Source organism: Mobula birostris, chromosome 3 (genome assembly GCF_030028105.1).
Source record: "Mobula birostris isolate sMobBir1 chromosome 3, sMobBir1.hap1, whole genome shotgun sequence".
Classification (NCBI taxonomy): Eukaryota; Metazoa; Chordata; class Chondrichthyes; order Myliobatiformes; family Myliobatidae; genus Mobula; species Mobula birostris.
In genome coordinates this window covers 168725220-168746300 of record NC_092372.1, presented here as the reverse complement: position 1 = coordinate 168746300, position 21081 = coordinate 168725220, and the positions used below count along the sequence as shown (strand labels likewise).

At 38.9% G+C, this 21081-nt stretch overlaps 1 protein-coding gene across 3 annotated transcripts in view; it reads left to right on the top strand.

The window, feature by feature from the left end:
- The window catches only part of tbc1d5 (TBC1 domain family, member 5), a 482783-nt gene that overhangs the window by 260865 nt on the left and 200837 nt on the right, over positions 1-21081 (top strand). For all 3 annotated transcript variants that reach the window (XM_072253653.1, XM_072253652.1, XM_072253654.1), the window contains 3 exons: positions 4912-5001; positions 5086-5160; positions 8575-8642. In XM_072253653.1, the coding sequence (XP_072109754.1) occupies positions 4912-5001; positions 5086-5160; positions 8575-8642 (233 nt within the window). The remainder of the gene's footprint in view (positions 1-4911; positions 5002-5085; positions 5161-8574; positions 8643-21081) is intronic.

Below are 21081 nucleotides of genomic sequence, written 5' to 3'. Positions count from 1 at the left end.
GATGTAATTTCATCTTTAGAAAGAGGTGACATCGGATCAGAGAAGGTTGAATCTTTGTGGGTGGAGTTAAGAAACTGCAATGGTGAAAAAACCATTATGGGAATCATATATAGGCCTCCAAATAGTAGCCAAGATGTGGGTTGAGCTTGCAAAGAGAGCTGGAAATGGCATGTAATAACTGAAATGAGGGACTTCAATATGCAAGGGGATTGGGAAAATCAGGTTGGTGTCAGATCGCAAGATAGGGAATTTGTTGAATGACTTACAAGATGGTTTTTAGGGCAGCTTGTGCTTCAGCCTACTCAGGGAAAGGCTATCTTTGATTGGGTGTTGTTAAATATCCCAGATTTTATTAGTCAGCTTAATGTAAAGGAACCCTTAGGAGGCAGTGATCATAATATGATTGAATTCATACTGCAATTTGAGAGGGAGAAGCATAAGCCTGATGTATTAGTATCACAGTGGAATAAAGGGAATTTTTTTTTAATCCAACAAAAGGCAACTAAAAAAGCTATCAGAAAAGAAAAGATTAAATATCAGGGCAAACCAGCGGATAATATAAAGCAGAATACCAAAACCTTTTTCAGTTATACAAAGATAAAAGGGAGGGGAGAGTTAATATTTGACCACTGGAAAATGATGCTGGTGGGGTAGTAATGGGGGACAAAGAAAGGGCAGTTGAACTTAATAAATACTTTGCTTCAGTCTTTACTGTGGAATACATTAGCTGTATGCTAGAAATCTATGAGTGTCAGGGAGAAAGAGTGAGTGCCATTGCTGTTACAAAGGAAAAAGTGCTAGGCAAACTCAAAGGTCTTAAGGTGAATAAGTCACCTGGACCAGATTGACTACGTCCCAGAGTCCTGAAAGAGATTGCTGAAGAGATAACAGATGCATTGGTTATGGTATTTCAAGAATCACTTGATTCTGGCATGGTCCCTGAGGACTAGAAAATTGCAAATGCCACTGCACTCCTTAAGAAGGGAGGAATACAAAAGAGAGGAAATTATAGGCCAGTTAGCTTAATCTCAGTGGTTAAGAAAGTGTTGAAGTTCATTCCTAAGGACGAGGTTTTGGGCTACTTGGAGACGAATGATAAAATAAGTCAAAGTCATTATGGTTTCTGTAAAGGGAAATCTTGCCTGACAAATCTGTTACAATTCTTCTAGGAAGTTAAAAGAAGGGTGGACGAAAGCAAAGGCAGTGGATGTAATTTACTTAGATTTTCAGAAGGCATTTGATAAGGTGCCTCACATGAGGCTGCTTAACAAGGTAAAATCTTCCGGTGTTACAGGAATTATGCTAGCATGGATAGAGGAATGGCTGACAGGTAGGAGGCAGCGAGTGGGAATAAAGAGGGCCTTTTCTGGTTGGCTGCCTGTGGTGTTCCTCAGGGGTCAGTATTGGGTCTGCTATTTTTCACATTGTTTGTCAATGATTTAGGTAGTGGAATTGATGCCTTTGTGGCAAAGTTTGCCAATGATACGAAGCTAGGTGGAGGAGAAGGTAGTGCTGAGGAAGCAATGCGATTGCAGGAGGACTTAGACATATTGGAAGAATGGGCAAAAAAGTGGCAAATGGAATACAGTGTTGGGAAAGTTATGATAATATTTTTTGTTAAAAGAAATAGTAGTGCAGACTGCTATCTAAATGGGAAGAAAATTCAAACATCAAAAGTGCAAATGGACTTTGGAATCCTCGTGCAAGATTTGCAGAAGGTTCATTTACAGGTTGAGTCTGTGGTAAAGAAGGCAAATGCAATGTTGGCACTTATTTCAAGGGGATTAGAATATAAAACCGAGAAGGTAATGCTGAAACTTTATAAGCCACTAGTCAGGCTGCATTTGGAGTATTGTCAACAGTTTTGGGCCCCTTATCTCAAAAAGGAGGTATTGTCATTGGAGAGAGTCCGTAGGAGGTTCATGAGGATGATTCCGAGATTGAAGGGGTTAATATATGAAGAGCGAGTGGCAGCTTTGGGCCTGTACTCACTAGAACTTAGAAGAATGCATGGGGATCTCATTGAAACCTACCGAATGTTGAAAGGACTTGATAGGGTGGATGTGGAGAAGATGTTTGCTGTGGTAGGGAGAATGCAGAGCTAGAGGTCTCAGCCTCAAAATTGAGGGACCACCTTTTAAAACAGAAGTAAGGAGGAATTTTTTTATCCAAAGAGTGGTGAATCTGTGGAATGCTCTGTTACAGACTGTGATGTAGGGTCATGTTTGTGGGTAAATTTAAAGCAGAAGTTGATAAATTCCTGATTGTTTGGGATATCAAGGGATATGGTGAGAGGACAGGTGTACAGGGTTGAATGGAACCTGGGATCAGACATGATGAAATGGTGGAGCAGACTCCACAGGCTGAATGGCCTAATTCTGCTCCTATGTCTTATAGTCTTATAGTGTCATTTTTGATGCAGCTGAAGAAATGGTGGGGAAAATCTGTTCATAAGGTAAATTAAAGGTTGAGTGAGCAAGGAGTTTTCTGTTTGGAGCAAAGGAGGATGAGGGGTGATTTGATGAAGATGATAAGACAAATTGATAGAATGGACACCAGTGCCTTTGTCCAGAGTGGTAATAGCTAATATGAGAGGGCATAATTTTGAGGCGATTGGAAGTAAGTATGGTGGAATGTCGGAGGTAGTTTTGCTTTTAATAACGAGTGGTAAGTGTGTGGAACACTCTGCTGGGATGGTGGTGGAGACAGATACATTATTTAAGGGACTCTTGGATAGGCACATAATAAAAGGAAAATGGAGAACTTCATAATTACTTTCTTTACTGCTTTCTTGAAAGATTGTTCACAAAGCTTATTATGTCACTATTGTAAATTTCTGTAAACTTCCATGTTCGGTTTGTACATTATACAATTGACTGCCTCTATATTTTTCAGTTCTGATTTAAGATGTCTTACTTTGTAAGTCAGGTGACTGCCATGATAAAAAGCTCTGGAGCAACTCTTCAATCTTTAACCCTGCTATTATGATTGTATTCTACCAATTCTTTAATAATTCTTTATTTTTTATTTTATGATACAAGTTCAAATGCAGGAGGTTGCATCCTGTATATCAGTTTTAGATATATAAATTCAGAAGCTTTAGTTATTGGTGTAGAATTGAGGGAGAAGATGCTGGTGGTACTGTAATGATGGAACCTGGAAACGATCTGCTTGCATCTGGGTCCTATTCAACAGTGTTTTGTGGATAATAGAAAGGAGTAGTTTTTCTATCCACTTTTGCCTGCTTCACTCTTCTGCCAAACTTCCACATCTCCTGACAGCAATTCTGTAAGGTGCTTCTGTAAGAGGATGATAGCACTCATATTTTGCAAAGAGCAATTGTAGCTAAATGTAAAACTCTCTGTAGATTGGGGTTGACCATGTATATTGCATCCTAGCTGTCTACCTGATACACAATATGGAGAGTAAGCTGTTGCCCATGTAGCAGGCTCCCTGGCTCCACGCAACTGAGGAATCCAAAGGAACAGCTGAAGCTGATCAAGTTTGGCACCAGCAGCATTGCAGGAGATACCTGTCAGTGTTAACATAGTTAAGTTAGGAATTCCAGCTGCAGATTTTTCCATGGGTTTTACTCCCAAAGCCTTCTCTGTGAAGGCAGCGGAGGTTTGCGATCAGAATTTTCCTTCTGGATGAGCTGCCAGCCATGGATGACAAGCCCCATCTGCCTGAAGCAGCTGGTTTTAATGCACCAGTAACCCAACTTTGCCCCTTTTGTCAGAAGAAAAACAGAGCTTAGTACCGGGCTTAGTAGCTAAGTCACACGTGAAGGCCAGGAGGTGGACTTGGTAGTCAGAGGCTACTTGAGACACACACCATTGGGAGCATTTAACTCCAACCCCAGCTATGACAACCTTAAGAAAGCAGCTGAACGTAGGCCAGTGTAGTTAGTGATAAGTCCTAGAAAGCACATAGAATTGGATTCTGTGTATAAGTATGGGAACAATGACGGTCTAAAGAAAAAAATCTGTTCTATAATGTAGGTAGTTTGTGCTTCTCCAACCAGTGTGGCAAGTTGCTTTTCCAAGGTTTTGATCTGTGCGCTTTGACTTTTACACACTGCTACACATCTTTCATTCATTTTCCCAGTTTAAGGAATGTAGAAAAAGAAGAGAAGAAAGCCCTAACTCCGAGTGAACTCATCGGGATGCTGTCATGACGGCGTTTTTTTAGCAGGCTTTTTATTTTTACGAGACCGAGTTGCTAGCTCGACACTCAGCCCAGCGCGGATGGAAAGCGTGCAAGGGAGCCAGCTGGATTTGAACTCGGGAGCCTTTGCTCCAAAGTCCGGCGCTAATGCCACTACGCCACCAGCCGGCCAGTTTAAGTAATATGCTCATGGCATTTGTCAGCAAATGGAAATGTAATTCATTAAAATATGCATGTATTGATCACAGAATCAAAGGGTTGTCATACCACAGAAGGAGGCTATTTGGCTCAGAGTCTGTGGTTCTAAAGAAAGGTATTTAGACTTTGGTAGAATGTGAGTGAAATTAATGAAAGCTTTGTTTTAATACATGATTAAGAAATACCCTCAAACTGGCTAATCCGTAATTTCATGCCATCTATTTTTGTGTCTATGGATGCATACAGTCTTTATCCATTATGAGTTTATTACTTTTCAGATATCTGAAATAATTGCTATCTGCTTAACTGTGCTCATAAGGGCTAATCAAACTGTTGGTTGTTTTATATCTATTTTTTGTGTTGAATGAATATAATACATCACTAGTTTCTGTGGGGGAGAAAGTTTATTTCAATGTTGCTTTCGATTTATCATAGCTCCTGAGTGATGCTCTCCTTCCCCTATGGATTGGATTTGTATCCCCCTGGAAAGCAATGATGTATTTTCTGTTTATTTTGTATTAACTGTTGAGATTTGTGTCCTTGCAGCTGTTCTTGGAAGCTTTGCCTGAGGATAAAAAGCAGTGGCTTAATAAAACAGCAGAATTAAGATCTCACTATGAACAGATAAAAGAAATTGTAAGTGATTTTCCATTTTTTTCTAGAACTGCATGCCTAATTCTTGTATATAAAAGGTACTGATAGCAATTTTATTTACCACAGCATATCACAAACCCTCGGAAAGCTGCTGGACAGCAAGATCTGATTGTCAATAACCCACTTTCACAGGATGAAGGAGTAAGTATAATCAGATTCATTTTTGTTGTCTAGGTTTTTGATGAACGTTAGTTAGTCATTATTACCCAAGCTAGTTACCAAAAGCAAATAACATTAAGTCTGTGGTTAACTAATCAATCCATCATTTCATCATTTTGTATGAAATTACCTACATAGTTCTTCATGCATTATAAAATAGTACTAAGTTAAATTGCTGATTTTGAAATTAACTCTTGACTTTTACAAGTTAGCAACTTGTTGACTAGTCATAGATCGAATTCCATTCCCAAATCACTCTGAATGGAAACTGTTTTTTCTCAAGGAATTTTGTGCTTTATTGTATCTGCATAATTATGCCCATCAACTTTAATGTAAATTATATGAACTGAGCTATCAAAATCATCATTTAAGATAGCCTATATTTACCTCAATAATATTGCTCATATCCATCACCTTATTCTCCATTGAAATCCTCACCCATGACTTTGTTGCCTGCTAAGCTGACAATCAATTTGACCATACCTACATGGTTCCAAGAACTTGAACTCATTTAAACTTATGAGACCTGATACAGGGTTTCAGCCCAAAACATCACCTTCCATTGCTGCTGGCTGACCTGCTGAGTTCCTCCAGCATGTATTACTCATTTAACCTTACGCTTTCTATGTCTCATTAACTAACATACACCCACAGCCTCTGTTCTGGTCACCTGAATAAATCTACACTTTATCACTGGCAACTACCAACAAAATATAAGCTATGAAATTCTCTCCCCTAAATCTCTGTGTTTCCCTTCCTTAAGCTAATCTTTAAAGCTCTTTACTTTGAACAAATGTATAGATTTAGAGGATTAGAATGTAAAAGCAAAGGTGTAATGCTGAGACTTTATAAGACATTAGTCAGACAACATTTGAAGTATTTTAAGCATATTTTGGTGCTGCATCCAGGAAAGAATGGTGTTGGCATTGGAGAGTCCAAAGGAGATTTACAAGAATGATCCCAGGGATGAAAGAGTTACCATATGAGACTATATGGCTCTGGGCCTGTACTTGCTGGAGTTTACAAAAATGAGGAGGATCTCATTGAAACCTAGCAAACATTGAAAGGTCCATATAGAGTGGATGTGAAGAGGATGTTTCCAATAGTGGAAGAGTATAGTACTAGAGGGCACATCCTCAGAATAGAAAAACATCTGGTTAGAACAGAGATGAGGGATTTCATTAGACATACTGTAGGTTGGTGAATCTGTGAAATTCATTCTCACATACAGCTGTGGAGGCCAAATCACTGGGTAAATTTCAAATGGAGATTGATAGGTTCTTGATTAGTAAGGGCTTCACAGGTTCACGGGAGAAAGCAAGAAAACGGAGTTGAAATATGTCAGCCATGATTAAATGATGTAGCGGACTCAATGAGCTGAATGGCCTAATTCTGCTCTTATGTCTTATGGTCTGTGCAATTTATTCAAGATATTGATAGCCTGTGTAAAATAAGGCTATTTGTCATTTGTTTTACCTTGCAGAAGGATTTTACTTTGTTTTAGGTTTTCTTGGACTTCCAAGTAGTTTAACCTAGATTCTGAAAATTGGGCATTCAGTTCTAATTTACCTGCATATCTAAATATTGAAACCTCAGTATGTACCTAGCTTGAAATGTAAATTTCAATTGCTTGTGCTGTATTGGATTAGATGAAATTTCCTGGTGAAGTCCTCCATTCTGAAAAATTGAAAAAGTAATTTTGCCTTAGTCCAGTTGGTATTTCCCTGGTGTCATTCATATACAAGAAATTGTCTATTGGTTTAGTTTTTCCAATTACAATTGATGCTGATATAATATATGGGTTTGTCAACCTGTATATTCTGTTAAACTAGGATTGTTTTCAACCTATGTAAATTGAAATAATCCCAACTAAGGCATCAATATTCTACTAGATCTTTGTGCGTGTATGATCACTGATCTGCTAGTGAAACACTTTGTTTTTGTTTTGTGACTGACTGTAGGAATTACTGTCCTGGTCTCCATATGCATCACAATCGGGTCTCATAGGTAGTTTTGAACACTTGAAATAGCTTAATTATAGCAAAATTGGGCTTTACTGTTAAATATTCAAACATAGGATTTGAAGCATGAAGATAATGATTTGATCTAGTTACATGGAAAAAGTGGTGGAATAGGATTGAGCAGATTGCTCTGAGAGTTGATATGGACTTAATAGATTGAACGGTCTGTGTTGACATCAAATATGAGTGGTACCACCCATGGTAAAGTTGCACATCTCCTTCATGTGACAAGTTTATCATGATCCCAAGCAAAATTGACATGGCAGAGCTTACTTTGTAATTTGCCAAAATGAAGGAAAGCACCCTGGACGTTTCTTTTTTGGAGGTAAGTTTCACCAGTTTAGTGCTGCGATATTTTCCTTGTCCATCAATTAAGGCAAAACATATTTAGCACCCTAAAATAGTGAAGTCTAGTTTTTAGGCAGTTTCATTTTCATTTTTTAAATTTAGCAAGCCTTTATATCCCATTTCTTCTGACAATACATGTAACATTTGTAAATTGTGCTTTTGTATTAATACAGATTATCTGTTTACCTAGTACCAACTATATTTTCTTCAGTTGTAGGCTTTTATTTATGTTTGTAATTCTGGTGGAAATTGCGGGAATAATTTAATGGAATTGTACATCCATCATAGTGCTGCATATGACAAGAGTGCATGTGAGGATTTTGGGCAGAGGTCAATGAGTCCTCTAGGTGTTTCCATCCATTTGAATTAAGCCTCTTCACCGAATGTCTGATAAGCACTTCAGATCAGAAAGCTCTCTGCTCGAAGTGCCAACTTACAAAGCATACCTTTGTATGACAGTTATTGTGCACACAGGATACCAGCTGCAGCTCATTTTTTTGTAGAATGCATGCTCCCTTTTAATTCATCCTCAACCATCTATTATTCTGCATTTTATTTTTAGTGCCTTTTCTGTAAATTGAATAAAGATTGCATGATATGTAACAGCTAATGCAAAATGATCAAAATCTTTGAATAAAAAATTTAAAAGGTCCAGTTGTGTAAAATGAATTGTGAGGCCTTCTGTCATCTTCTGCACAACATTTTTCCTTGAAGTTGAGCTCCTTAACATATATTGATATGAATTTATCATTTTTTTAAATTACTCCTTGTTGCTGCTTGCACATCACGATCAGTGTTTTAGCAGTGTAGAATGTACATCTGTACTTATGTAGTATCATATTATATCCCTTTAGGAAACAATATGATTGGATAGTAGATTTAAAGATGCTGTGAGATGCATTATAATATGGAGTGAACAAAAAGGCAATTGGAAAGGACTGAATCAAGTAACTAAATTATCTAGTAAAGCATTTGTTGCTGGTTTTAGTTTTGAAGATTTATTGTTTGTTATTGACTTTTTATGCAGAGTCTTTGGAACAAGTTTTTTCAGGATAAAGAATTACGAGCAATGATCCAACAAGATGTGACAAGAACGTATGTACACAATTAAGTTGCAAACACTTTTCCTAAATAATAGCTTAATAAATTAGTAACAGTGCCATTTATTTTTGTGAAATGATGTGTAATTGACCACTGCCCTTTATCATAAACACAAAGAATTTTCAAATGAAACTTTATTCAACTTTTATGTATATATTTTGTAGATGTTAAGTCATGTTACTACCTTGTGTTTATGAAAAATTTATTACTGAAATATATGTGCCCTATACTGCAATAGACTTGGTGTCTGATATTCATTTCCTAATTCTTTGTATAATTTTTGTAGTTTCTTTTTCTGACTGAATGCTGCATACTCTTTCCATACAAAAGGTAGTCTTGGATACAGTAAACCAGCTGTAAGGTGCTTTAATTAGGAGTGAGCTAGCTCACTTTAATTTGGACAAACAAAAATCATTCAATAGTTCAATAGTTTAATTTAATATCAGAGAAATGTGTACAATATACATCCCAATATTCCTATTCTTCACAGACATCCACAAGAACAGATTGCCCCAAAGAATGAGTGACAGTAAAACATTAGAACCCCAAAGCCCCCTACTCCCCCTTCCATGTACAAGCAGCAGCAAAGTAACGACCCTGAGCCTCCCCCACTTACTTCCCAAAGTCCCCAGTCAAGACCATGATCTGCAGTACAACAAAAACTAATTGTTCACACGACAATTCGACAAGCCACAGGTGTCTCTCTCCCTAAGAAAGGGAAAAAGAGGCATCCCCTTTCACAGTGAGACGGGAGGCATAACAAAACAACTCACTAAATTACAATGATAAAGTCTGTCACGCTGCTTTTTTATCCCTGAGTTTAACGATTGGAGAATCAGCAATAAACTCCTCCCCACCACTGAGAGAGAGAGCACAATTCACCGAGTACAGAGCCCCCAGTAGCTACTCTGCTGTTCCCGATGTTCCATTTTCGCCTGAAACACTTCAGTTGGTAGCACCAGCATAGAATCAGCCTGTCCACGGGGCCGTGAAACCTGGGAAATCTGAAAGATGTGCTCATCTTCTGGTCCATGTCCTTGGGATTTCAAAAAGTGGCCAGTTGTGAACCCCACCAACACAAAGAACTGAGTCTTGAGTATAACTCAGGTCAGGGTCTTCAACAGAACCCCATCCACCCTGAAAAGAAAAAAGAGAGACATCAAAGCTAGAAATTAAGCTGGTTTTGCAGATAAACTGAAAGGAGTCACCATTGAGAGCCATCATAACTCCGCCTCCGCCATAGTAATTCCGCCTCTGCCTCAGTTGATTTTCATGAATTATTTTGATTAAAAAAATGTTTAATTGAGTCAACCAATAGAAGTAGTATGAAATCGTTAGTGCTATACTCAAAAACGGCAAACTCTGTAAAGGTTAGAACTACCCAACAGTCTGCCTAAATCCAATTTAAGGCTTTCATTTTGCATCAAAAGTACCATGTGAACTTAATTAGACATTAGTAGGTTTTATGTTCGTGGCCTGTTTTACAGCTTAAACAGGGCACAAGGCCACCACGTTCAGAAGTCCTATGTGTGTGGAAATTGAAAACTCTTTGACCGATATTCAATGGGGTTTTGCTGACTCTGCTCAATGTGAAGTCCACGAGTAGAAAGCTTCAGTTTACGGGCACCTAGCTGGTAACTTCCCCAGTGAAAATGTGCCAATTTAGACTTGATGCAGGAGCAGCAAGTCACTTCATTTCATTGATGCAGAACAATTGCGAAGAGCATGGATGATTATTAACTTACAATTATTTTTAGAAGTAATTGAGTTTGTTGAAAGATTTTTAATTAGTTTTATGTGTTACCGCTCTTCTCTAATTCAGGAGCATGACTTTGCAAACTATTGGTTTTGCTTCATCTGCTCTGCAAATGGGATGACTTCTAACCTAACATCGTAGCAGCATTATGGCATGCAATGTTTTGTCACTTTGTAAGATTTGCCATTCAGGGTCAGGGCACTTCCAGACAGCAGGTCAACTTGGGCCTTCCAGGCCGCTCCTCCATTCAACATGATCATGGTTGTTCCTCTATTTTAGTATCATATTCCTGTTCTCTCGCCATGCTGTCTGATACCTTATGTTCGAGAAATCTGTCTCCGTTCTCATTAAATATAGTTAGTGATCTGATCTCCAACAATTTCAGCTGTGGAGAATTGCACAGGTTGACCATGGCTGAGTTGAAGGAATTTCTCTTCATCACAGCCTTAAATGTCTAGCTGCTAATCCTTAAGCTTTGATCCCTTAGCTTAGACTAATGCAGCCAAGGGAAACATCCTCTAGTATCTATTCCATACAGCTCTGTAGGAACTGTGGATGGCTTTGTACAGAAAATGGAAATGTTACGTATTACATAAGATTTTTCCTTTCATATATACAAAATGAACTAAGTCTTATTTTAGTGAACAAAATGAATAACATCAAACAGTATTTAGCAGACCACAAATATTGAATACAGCGGAAATGTTTAGCAATTTACTTTGAGAAAAAGTTTTTAAGTTATAATATCAGCAATGTCTCTTAGTTCATATACAGTATAGAGGTAAATAAGTAAATACACACACACACACACACACACACACACACACACACACACACACACACACACACACACACACACACATGCATATATACCTGAGTCATGATGTACAGTACCTCGAAAAAGTATTCAACCTCCACAACTATTTTCACTGTACTAGATTTAGGACATTGAACGGCAAGTCCTTATCAAGCCTGTCAAGTATTATAATATTATTCTGAAATTCAGAAATATTTTCCCTGGTGTCCTACCCTTCAAGCAACATTTTAAAAAACACCGTACGTTCATTTGTTAAGTGTCATGTCGTGTGATGTGTGCGATCATGGTCTTTCCATGACCATGATTGTTCTTGGCAAATTTTCTACAGAAGTGGTTTGCCATTGCTGCCTTCTGGGCAGTGTACTGACAAGATGGATGACCCCAGCCATTATCAATGCTCTTCAGAGGCTGTTTGCCTGGCGTCAGTAGTCACATAATCAGGACTTGTGATATGCACCAGCTGCTCATACAACCATCCACCACATGTTCACGTGGCTTTATGTGACCCTGATTGAGTGGCTAAGCAGGTGCTACACCTTGCCCAAGGGTGACCTGCAGGTTAGTGGAGGGAAGGAGTGCCTTACACCGCCTTTGATAGGGTTGTATCTCCACCCTACCAGCCCAAGAATAGATAATCTAGTTGTAATTGGATATGTAGTAATGGCACTTTGCATAACTCATTTGCTATATTTCTTGCATTAATAATTACTTTATAGGCTATGAAACCATTATAGAGATGGGTACCCACATCCCATAATAAATATAAATATAAGGATATTTCTGATATGAATGATTTTCATTTGTGAAATCCACAATATCAATGCAAGTCTCCTTTTCTTAAAAAATTGTTTCAGTGTGCTTGTGCCAAAGAAGGTACTTCTCACAGCTATTACAGCTGGTAGTCTTTTTGGATAAGTTTCTATTATCTTTGCAGGACATGATGGAGCAACGTTTGCCTGTTCGTCTTTGCCAAATTGCTTGAGCTGTGCCAGATTAGCTGGGGAGTGATGGTGGAAAGTAGTCTTGAGGTTTTCCCGGAGATGTTCAATTGGGTTAAGGTCAGGACTCTGATTGGGCCACTCAGGGACATTAATTTTCTTTGAAGCCACCCCGTAGTTGCTCTGACAGCGTGCTTTTGGTCATTGTCCTTCTGAAATTCGAACTTCCTCCCCAGTTGAAGCTTTTTGGCAGAAGCTGGCAGGTTTTTTTATTCAGAATGTCTCTGTATTTAGCGGCATTCATCCTTCCCATCAATCCTGACCAGATTTCCAGTCCCCTGCTGCTGAATAGCATCCCCACAGCATGAAGCTACCTCCACCGTTTTATACAGTAGGTATGGTGTTACCTGGCTGATGTGCGGTATTAAATTTACCGCTACATGTATCCTTAGTGTTGAGGCAAAAAGCTACATTTTAGTCTCATCCAACCACAAGACTTTCTATCACATCTTCATGGTATCTTCGAAGTGATGCTTTGCAAAGTCTTTATAGGCAAGGATATGTTTTTCTTTTTAGCCAAGGTTTCTTCCTTGAAACTCTTCCATAAATACCATTTTTGTGCAAGGCCTTAAAGATTTTGGAGCCATGAACTTCATCTTTAGTTACAGCTACTAACGTCTGCAGCTCACCCTGAGTGACTATTGGTATCACAGTAACCTCTCTTACAAGTGGCATTCTTCCCCAGCGACTAGGTTTAGAGGGATATACTGACCTAGGCAGTGTAGATGTGATTTCATATATTTTCCACTTTTTCACGGTGGACTGCATTAAGCTCTGAGGTATATTCAGTGCGTTTGAGCTTCTCTATTATCATTCCCTGACTTGCCTTGAATGTTCTTTTGTCTTCATTTTGGTTTGGTCTGTTGAAGATCTGCCATACTGAGGACCCCCTCCCCCTCCCTTTGTATTTATTCTTGTGAATTCATTGAAAACAGGTGACCCTTCAAATATCTACATCAATGAATTGTACGAGCTGGTAAGGTAATAGTATATTGCACCTGAGGACAGTTAGCATAGTAATTGCAAAGAGGTTGAATACTTTTTCAGCCTTCCAATTTTGGTTTTAAATTTTTAGTAAACTGCAGATTTTGGATTTTTTTTTTAATTTGACATCATGTACAGTGTTTTGTATATTAGCTCAAAAACTGCTTCAAAATGTTTTAAATTTAGAAAGAGGTAGTAAAAAAGTGAAAATAGTTGTGAGGGCTGAATACTTTTTCAAGGCACTGTAACTTAGTGCTTTCATTTGTTCATATGTTTCACAGTTATGATATTGTCAGTGATGAAGGGAGGTGGCTACTGAGTGGCAAAGTTGCCAGTCAAACAGATTGCTCTAACCTAAAGCAAAATACTACAGATACTGGAGACAGTCAAAAGGGTTGGACAACATATGTCAAAAGACAGTTGACAATTTAGATAATTAATTTTCCATTTTAATTAGGAGAAGTTGCAGCTAAAAGAAGATGCAAAGAAAATAGTGAGAGGAGGAAAGAGCTAAAAGCAAGATCTACTTTACACTTGACAGAAGAGATTAAGTATCTAAAGAGGTTTCGGTGCAGAATGAAATCGGATGAGAAAGGGATTACACTGGTATCTCACCTAGCACCATCTATTATCATACTCTCAGTCAAGAGATGCATAGGTATGCCTTAGTATTTTAAAACAGCACCTGTTGCGTGTTGTTGTACCAGGTACTGGCATAGCTTCTTGCCCTCTGCTGCCATTTCACCATCAATATATCACTAATGTGGAGAGGCTGCCTGAGAGGGGTAATGATGGGCCAGTAATGCAGTTGTTCATTGTTGTCATATGTGGCTTTGTACTAACCCAGACCTGCACTGTGAGAGCTGACCTTTGCAGGGGACTGGAAGTATCTGTCCCATGTGTTGACAGATTGCCCAGACGGTTTCTCTCATCACCTCTTGTTGCATCTGCTTTCAGTTTCTGTATCCCCCCCCCCACTTAATTGTTAAATCTGTTTGATTTAACAATCTTAATGACAGTCATTGGCCATTGGGACATGCAGCCAAACAGAGATGGAGCAACACTGGCTTCCATCACATCCAACAAGATGGCAACAACACATGGAGCAGCTGCTGCCAGGCCCAAGCAATGGCCCACACTCACTGTGCTGGCCAGGGTACATTGCTGACTCACCTCTTAGCAACGAGCATCTGCTGCAACTGTCCCAGCCCAACAAACACTAAGCTTCTCAAGCAGATACTCCACATCAAGGAGTGGAGTGAGATATGGCTGGATATGCATCAGGTTCCTGCACCTGATACAATGCTATAATGATTTATTTTAGCACTGATTCATTAGCATTTTCCTTCATAAGAATACATCTTGCATCTTGAGCTAGGAGTGAAAAACAAAAGGTATGTCTGGAGCAGTTATAGTTGGGGGAAGCTGAATAATTATCTGAAATTGCCAGAAGGGAAAAAAACCATGAATGCTAACAATGTAAAATGCAAAAGGTAAGATAGCTTTTTTTTAAGTTTTAAACTCATTACTGAGTCCAGAAGACTGTAATATGCCTTATCAGAAGAGAGATTATTGTTCGCAAACATGAGGAAATCTGCAGATGCTGGAAATTCAAGCAACACACACAAAATGCTAGTGGAACGCAGCAGGCCAGGCTACATCCATAGGAAGAGGTACAGTCGACGTTTTGGGCCGAGACCCTTCGTCAGGACTAACTGAAAGAAGAGATAGTAAGAGATTTGAGGGGGAGGGGGAGATCCGAAATGATAGGAGAAGACAGGAGGGGGAGGGATGGAGCTAAGAGCTGGGAAGTTGGTTGGCAAGAAGATACAAGGATGGAGAAGGGAGAGGATCATGGGACGGGAGGCCTAGGGAGAAAGAAAAGGGGAGGGGAGCATCAGAGGAAGATATATTGAGAAGGACAGATGGAGTAAAAAGAGAGAAAGAAAGGGGGAAATAAATAGATAGATAGATAAATAAATAAACAAACAAATAAGTAAGTAAGGGATGGGGTAAGAGGGGGAAGGAGGGACATTAACAGAAGTTAGAGAAATCATTGTTCATGCCATCAGGTTGGAGGCTACTCAGCCGGAATATAAGGTGTTGTTCCTCCAACCTGAGTGTGGGTTCACCTTGACAGTAGAGGAGGCCGTGGATGGACATATCAGAATGGGAATGGGACGTGGAATTGAAATGTGTGGCCACTAGGAGATCCTGCTTCCTCTGGCAGACAGAGAAAGCAGGATCTGGCGGCCTTCTATATATTGGCGAGACCCAACACAGACTGAAAGACCATTTCGCTGAACACCTACGCTTTGTCCGCCATTCCCATTTTCTTTCTCCATAGGCCTCCTGTCCCCTAATCCTCTCCCTTCTCCAGCCTTGTATCTTCTTGCCAATCAACTTTCCAGCTCTTAGCTTCATCCCTTCCCTCTCTTGTCTTCTCCTATCATTTCGGATCTCCCCCTCCCCCTCAAATCTCTTACTATCTCTTCTCTCAGTTAGTCCTGACGAAGGGTCTCGACCTGAAACGTCGACTGTACCTCTTCCTATAGATGCTGCCTGGCCTGCTGCATTCACCAGCATTTTGTGTGTGTTGCTTGAGAGATTATTGTTGCTTAGATTGTGTTTCAAAGATAGAAATCAGAACATCAGAATTTTTTTTAATATTTCACTTAGTTAAGGATTGTTTACATGTTACCCATTCTAATTGCTCTTGAGAAGTTGGTGTTAAACTGCTGTCTTGAACCAATGCAGTCCATAGAGGCTGTGGATGGACATATCAGAATGGGAATGGGGCGTGGAATTGAAATGTGTGGCCACTAGGAGATCCTACTTCCTCTGGCGGACAGAGAAAGCAGGATCTGGCGGCCTTCTATATATTGGCGAGACCCAACGCAGACTGAGAGACCATTTCGCTGAACACTTACGCTTTGTCCGCCATTCCCATTTTCTTTCTCCATAGGCCTCCTGTCCCCTGATCCTCTCCCTTCTCCAGCCTTGTATCTTCTTGCCAATCAACTTTCCAGCTCTTAGCTTCATCCCTTCCCTCTCCTGTGAAAATATTCCTAGCGTTTTTGTGTATCATCTTCAAAGGTTTAAACTGCACAAGTTAGGATGATGTGTGACTTGATGACTTGTGGTGATCCCTGTGCTTTATGCCCTTATCTTCCTTGGTGGTCAAAGTTGCAGTTTTGGGAGATGCTCTTGGAGGTGCTCAGCTGAGGAACTGTGGTGTATTTTGTAGTCTGTATATATTGTAGCTTCTGTTTTCTAGTGTGGAAGCAATGGCATTTTAGCGTGGTGGATGACATGTTGATCTAAGACTGCTTTGTCTAGGAATTTGTCAAGGTTTTTATGTGTTGTTGAAGTGACACTCATCCAGACAAGTATAGAGAATTACATTGCAACTTTGACTCAAACCTGTAGATGGTGAAGAAGCACTGGGGCATATGTGGTGAATCATGGTTGGAAAGGGTGGTGCTGCTGAATCAATTAAGACTGGTACTGAGTATTCCAGCGCATTGATAATGTGATTTGTAGATGGTAATGTGTTTGAAGGATCAAGAGATGATTATTGATAGCAGACTACCCACCAATGATGTGGCAACCCAGGTGTTGACTTGGTTGCTTCAGGTAGACTTCTTGTCAATAGTGATCACTTGGATGTTAACAGTTCTGAATTTTGTGTCCCTGGTACTGTTTACTTGTGTATGATTGGTAATAAACATTAGCTGAAGTTTATGAGCCCTAATCTGGCTTTGTACTATTCCTGGTGTATAGCCTGCCTTCTTTTCTTTGTCTGACAGGAATTGTTTTGTTATTGTTATTATTATTGGAGGGGTGAATGGTGCAGAACATGAGAGAGTTGTATATGGACAAGACCATTACAAATTATATGGAGGACGGAAATACACTGATGAAGCAACTGAAGACTATGACCCAGTGAAAATCCTGCAACTGTGCTGTTGGCTGAATATTAACAATAGCTAATTTTCCTTTGTCTGACCTGAGCCATTAAAGAGTTCTGCCCTTGACCCATAATGATATTGGTTTTGCTTCAACCCTTGACTTCCATAATCAAACAGCTTCTGATAGCAAACAAGTTACTTGAAATTAAATGTTACTACTGTGGATAATATTTTTTCCAACTTATTGATTATCAGAAGCGGCTTACGGAACATAATTTAATATTTTCAGGAATTCTTGGGTAGCATTATTCCAATTTTTTTTGATGCAAGAAAACTGGACAATGGCAGATACGATGGCCTTGTTGGAATAGGTGTGAAAGGATATGCATTACAACTGCAGACTCATCATTTTAATCAGCATTGGGGAAGCTTTTAGAATCAGTAAACATGATATATTTACAAGTATTTGGACAAGTTTTAGTTAATAAAGGAAATTTAATACAAGTTAAATGAAAATCATGTTCAACTAATAACAGTTATATGTTTTTAATGAGGTAACATAGAGGATTGATGAAAGGAATGCAGTGAATGTCAACTAGATGCATTTCTAGAAGACATTTGATAGTCTTGCATAAGTGGCTAGTTTGCAAAATTGAAGCCCATAAAATATACTGATCAATAGGTCACGTTATCATGGAATAAAGAAAATTCTATTGATGAGGAAAATATTGGTTTAATTACAGAGTTGTGATGAACTGTTGTATTTCAGTGGATACCATGTAGTTATGTTCCCCAGGAGTTATTGCTGGCACAAGAATTTTTTTAATTTATGTGCTTGATAAAATGTTGAAGTGGGAGCTAACTCAAAACTTGTAACACACACAAAATGCTGGAGGAACTCAGCAGGCCAGACAGCATCTATGGAAAAAAAGTACGGTCGATGTGAAACATTTCGCTTCAACTGTATTTTCTTTCCGTAGATGCTACCTGACCTGCTGAGTTCCTAAAGCATTTTGTGTGTATTTCTCAGATTCCCAGCATCTGCAGATTTTCTCTTGTTTGTGACAAAACTTGTAAGTTTGGTAAACATTGAGAAGGAAGTAATAGAATGCAGAAGATGTTGATAGTCTGGTAGATTGGGTTGACAAATGGCTGATGAAATAATAGAAGAGTAACATGCTAGATTTTTGGAAGGGAGACAAAGGAAGGACAATATTGACTAAGAGGCATGATTTTGAACTATGCAGAAACAGAGATTATAGGTGCATCAATCCTTCAATACGCAGGGCACATTGAGAGTTTTGGTAAGCTATATAGAATCTAGCTCTAATAAGTAGAGGCATAAAGTACAAAAGTATGGGTGTGGTGTTCAATTTTTGCAAAGGACTAGTTGGGACACTGACTGTTTTGGTCACGACACTTTCGTAGAAGTGGAAATCTGAGAGTATAGAAGAGATTTATAAGAATGGTTGCAGAGTTGAAGGGGTACAGATAAATGTTTAACTAAACGATTTGTGATGGATTTCATAGGAACAAAGAAGGTTTAAGAGATAGCTTGGTAGAGATTTAGAATGGTAGACACCTGATACACAGATTCAACGTGATGAGCAGAAACCACAGCAGGATCATGAGGTAAAATTTTATTTTTACACCAGACTGGTTGTGAGTAGAACTTGTTGGGCAGTAGTAACTGAGTAAGTGAGGGTTTTCGAAAAAAAATGGATAAGCATTTACAAGAAAGTAAGTTGCTATGAAGAAAGAACAAGACAATGGAACTGAATATGACAAGCAAAAAAAGACTGCGTCTGCTGGAAATATGAAATTAAAACATAAAATTCTAGGGTTACTCAACAGATCAGATGGCATCTGTAGAGAGAGAGAAACAATTAAACTTTCAAGTCAGTGAAGTAGTTCAGCATTTACATTCTCTATTGCAAATTTACCTTTGCACAGAACAACAAACGAAGTAATAATCAGTTCCTGATTTTTAGCTTATATATGCACTTGGAGCATTGTAATTGTATATTTGCAGTGTCAAGATTACAGCACTCACCTAACTTGTTTGTGCATAATCAGAAGTAACCTGTTACATGACAGTTACTATATTGGATCATTGCTGCACAGCTTGAATTTGGTGTCAACATTTTGTACATTTTCTTGTTCATATCAAAGTGAATTGTGTAACCATTTCCAGTCTTTGCTACACACACATGTGACAGTTGAAGCAGTCTTGTAAGTTAAGAATATAATGTAATTAGGCATGACTTGTTTACAGTTATTGACATCATCTTATGGAATAGACTGCCATCTAGTGTGGTAAATGCTGTCACAGTGGAAGCATTCAAAAGAGAATCATATCAATTCCAAATATAGTGCAAAAATACTGATTGTACTGATTACATTTTTTGTAGAGATCGGATCTGGTTCTGAAAAGGACTTGGGTGACTTGGCAAGTACAGTAGGCTCTTCATGTACCAACATGCTCACAATTTTAAACGTTGTGGCCCAGTTGAGTAGGTCTTGTTGGTGTGTATATCTACATCTGTGTATTGCTATAATTTAGTGGATTGCTCAGAGTGAACTACAGGAAATGTTGTAATTATTTGGGGTGTTCTGCCATTAATCATGAAAAGACTAAAGTCGAATTCTGTTCTTGGTGTTTCTTATTTTATTGGTGCCTAGGAAATAGAGCCATTATTTTATGAAAGCCATTTTTGAGTTCGCCAAATAAAGCATATAAATCAGTTATTGTAGCTGAGTATACACAGCAAAACTATGTTAAATATACCAGTTGGATTTTGATATCTGGGACTTCTTAAAAATGGTTTTGGAGAGCTGTGAGAAGTAATATAATGGTTACTTCTAATTTTGAAGTAATGCAATTTTTGAGGTGTGGTCATTTCATTTTAAAGAGAGCCCTGAATTTAGCAGAATTGGGTGGTGGACAGTATTCATTGTGAATCGGTAGTGTTGGATGCTCATGTTTATCACAGCTGGTTTAACTGTTTAAAGCGATGTCTGTAATCATTGAATTTAAAGTTTTTTGTGTTTTGAAATTCACATACTCCTCCTGCACATTATGCCTGTGTGCTCTTCCTACCTCACGTGCAATCTCTATAAGTTCAATATACTCCTTAAAGTTCATGTGCAATATGTATAATTCAAAACCAACAAAGGCTGACAAGGGTGTGTAATTAGTACAATCTGTTTACAATTTCTGAACTGCTCAATCAGAATCAGGCTTATTGTCTCTGACATATGTTGTGTAGTTTGTCGTTTTGCAGCAGCAGTACAGTAGAACAGGTAAAAGTTATAAATTACAATAAGAATATATGGAAATAAATAATGAAAAAAAGAGCAAACTCCAGAGGTAGTGTTCATAGAATGTTCAGAAATGTTTGGACAGAGGAGAAGAAGCTGTTCCTAAAATATTGAGTGTGCATCTACAGGCCTCCATTCCTCTTCATTTACAGTAGTATTGAGGAGAGTGCTTGCCCTGGATGGTGATGATCCTACATGATGGATACCGCCTTCCTGACGCATCACCTTTTTAAGATGTCATCGATGGTAGGGAGCTCCTGCCCATGATAAAGCTGGCTGAGTTTACAACCCTCTACAACTTTTTCTGATGTTGTGCGTTGGTGCCTCCATACTAGATGATAATGCAACATGTCAGAATGCTCTCCATGGTATATCTATAGAAACTTGCTTGAGTTTTTGGTGACATACCAAATCTCTTAGGACTCCCAGTGAAACATATTTGATGACGTGCCTTCTTCGTAATTGCATCAATATGTTGAGCACAGGATAGATCTTCAGAGGTGTTGACAGCCAAGATCTTGAAGCTGCTCCCCCTTTCCACTGCTGACCCCTCGATGAGAACTGCTGTGTGTTGGCCCAATTTTCCCTTCCTGAATTTCACAACCAGTTTCTTAGTCTTACTGACATTGAATGCAAGGTTGTTGTG